This window comes from Olea europaea, chromosome 8 (genome assembly GCF_002742605.1).
Source record: "Olea europaea var. sylvestris chromosome 8, O_europaea_v1, whole genome shotgun sequence".
NCBI lineage: Eukaryota > Viridiplantae > Streptophyta > Magnoliopsida > Lamiales > Oleaceae > Olea > Olea europaea.
In genome coordinates this window covers 11,241,796-11,243,544 of record NC_036244.1, presented here as the reverse complement: position 1 = coordinate 11,243,544, position 1,749 = coordinate 11,241,796, and the positions used below count along the sequence as shown (strand labels likewise).

The window sequence follows — 1,749 nt, the reverse complement described above, 5'->3', positions numbered from 1 at the left end:
GGACTTATGAAGGGATTCTTCTTTAATGCACATGACACCATTGCAGTTCTTCTTGTCTGGTGTTTGATTTTGCTTGGAAAATACCAAGACTGGCAGGAGCAAGCCAGACAAGAAGCTTTCAAGGTTTTTGAAAATCGTAAAGCAGATTATGAAGGGTTAAGTCAACTCAAAGTCGTAAGTATACTTTCATACTTGCATCAAAAAATTTAATTATAATTGATATTTGTTTTTTCTTATTTTTGAACCTTGGTGGATAATACGAAAACCGTTGGTTAGGAATTACTGCAATCGGTATTTAACATTAGCAAGTGATAAAACAAGGTCCGAGGCCCGTGTTAGAGTCGCATAATCGTTCTTAACAAAAGTTCCTCGTTCGTCTTTTTCTCATAGATATTTTTATCCTGCAAAATCTCATCACCTGCTCAATCTGTATTTTTTCTTATTTTACAGTTACCTATGATTTTGAACGAGGTATTGAGGTTGTACCCACCAGTGGTCGAGCTCTCTAGACTTGTTGAAGAAGAGATGCAATTAGGAGAATACACTATACCAGCAGATACACAAGTCATGTTGCCAATAATTGTAATTCATCGCGATCCTCAATACTGGGGTGAAGATGCGAACGAGTTCAATCCTCACAGATTTTCCGAAGGAGTTGTAAAAGCAACGAAAGGACGTCCTATATATTTTCCCTTCGGCTGGGGACCCCGTGTGTGCATCGGTCAAAACTTCGCATTTTTGTCAGCCAAATTAGTATTGGTAGACATTTTGCGCACTTTCTCGTTCGAGATTTCTCCTACTTATATCCACGCTCCACATGTGATTTTCACCCTTCAGCCTCAGTTTGGAGCCCCTATCATTCTGCGCAACCTCAACTGAAGTCTCCAGTTTTTACTTATATCCGATGTTTTTGGCTATTTGTTGGTTGTATTGTTAGTTTTTATGCTTTTTCAGTCGTCGAGTCTCCAATAAATGGTTGTGTTTAATTATGTCCGATGTTTTTGTGCAACATTTCACTCGATAACTCTACCTTCATTAAATATGAATTGTTAGTGTAAACTTTTATATTAATTTCTCATGTAATGCAATGTTTATGTGTTCATTCTCCCTTTTTACCTTTCTTTTAGAAAGTGTGTGTGTTTGGACCTTTTTAAAACCCCGACGTACTTTTGAGGGTAAAAGCTCTTTTAATTAAAAGTGTAGTTGTTTTCGTTCAAGATAAAATTTGTTTTTTCAATAAAAAAAAGCTCTAAATTCATCTTTTTACGGGAAGCTAAAATTTTTTTAAAATAAATTACATATCGATTGAATTCCCAAACATTTACCAATTTATAAGGGCTTTAGCTACATGACATTGATTATTTAAGAATTGGAATCTCATTTTAAAATGTCGAAATAACTAAAAGGAGTAGCACAAACTCTTATATGTTGATTAATGTATCTATCACTATTTGATGTGATTCTTTAATATGCTCTGCAAGATAATGACTCGTTGAAGCATGCTAATTTTGATATTTGTGTGAATGTTTAATCTTAATTGGAGCGAATTTCTTGTTGGAGCTTAATGTGCTCTCATATCATATTGTTAAGGAATAACTCTCACATCGCTTAAACCTCTAAATATGGAAAATATATATGAATTTGAGTTACTCTACTTAAAAATGCTAACCTTCTAAGATGGAATCATGATATCCGAGTCCATTACAAGCCAACAAACAATTCAATTCGATTAAATATTAAAAAAAAAAC

General features: G+C 34.2%; 1 protein-coding gene across 1 annotated transcript; it reads left to right on the top strand.

Annotated features, from left to right (window-relative positions):
* On the top strand, positions 1-1,106 carry LOC111398274 (cytochrome P450 CYP72A219-like; the record flags this gene model as incomplete). The annotated part of the gene is made up of 2 exons (XM_023025198.1): positions 1-174; positions 451-1,106. Coding segments are annotated over 2 exons (603 nt in total), but the record flags the coding sequence as incomplete, so codon positions are not given.
* Between the last annotated feature and the right edge of the window lie 643 nt (positions 1,107-1,749).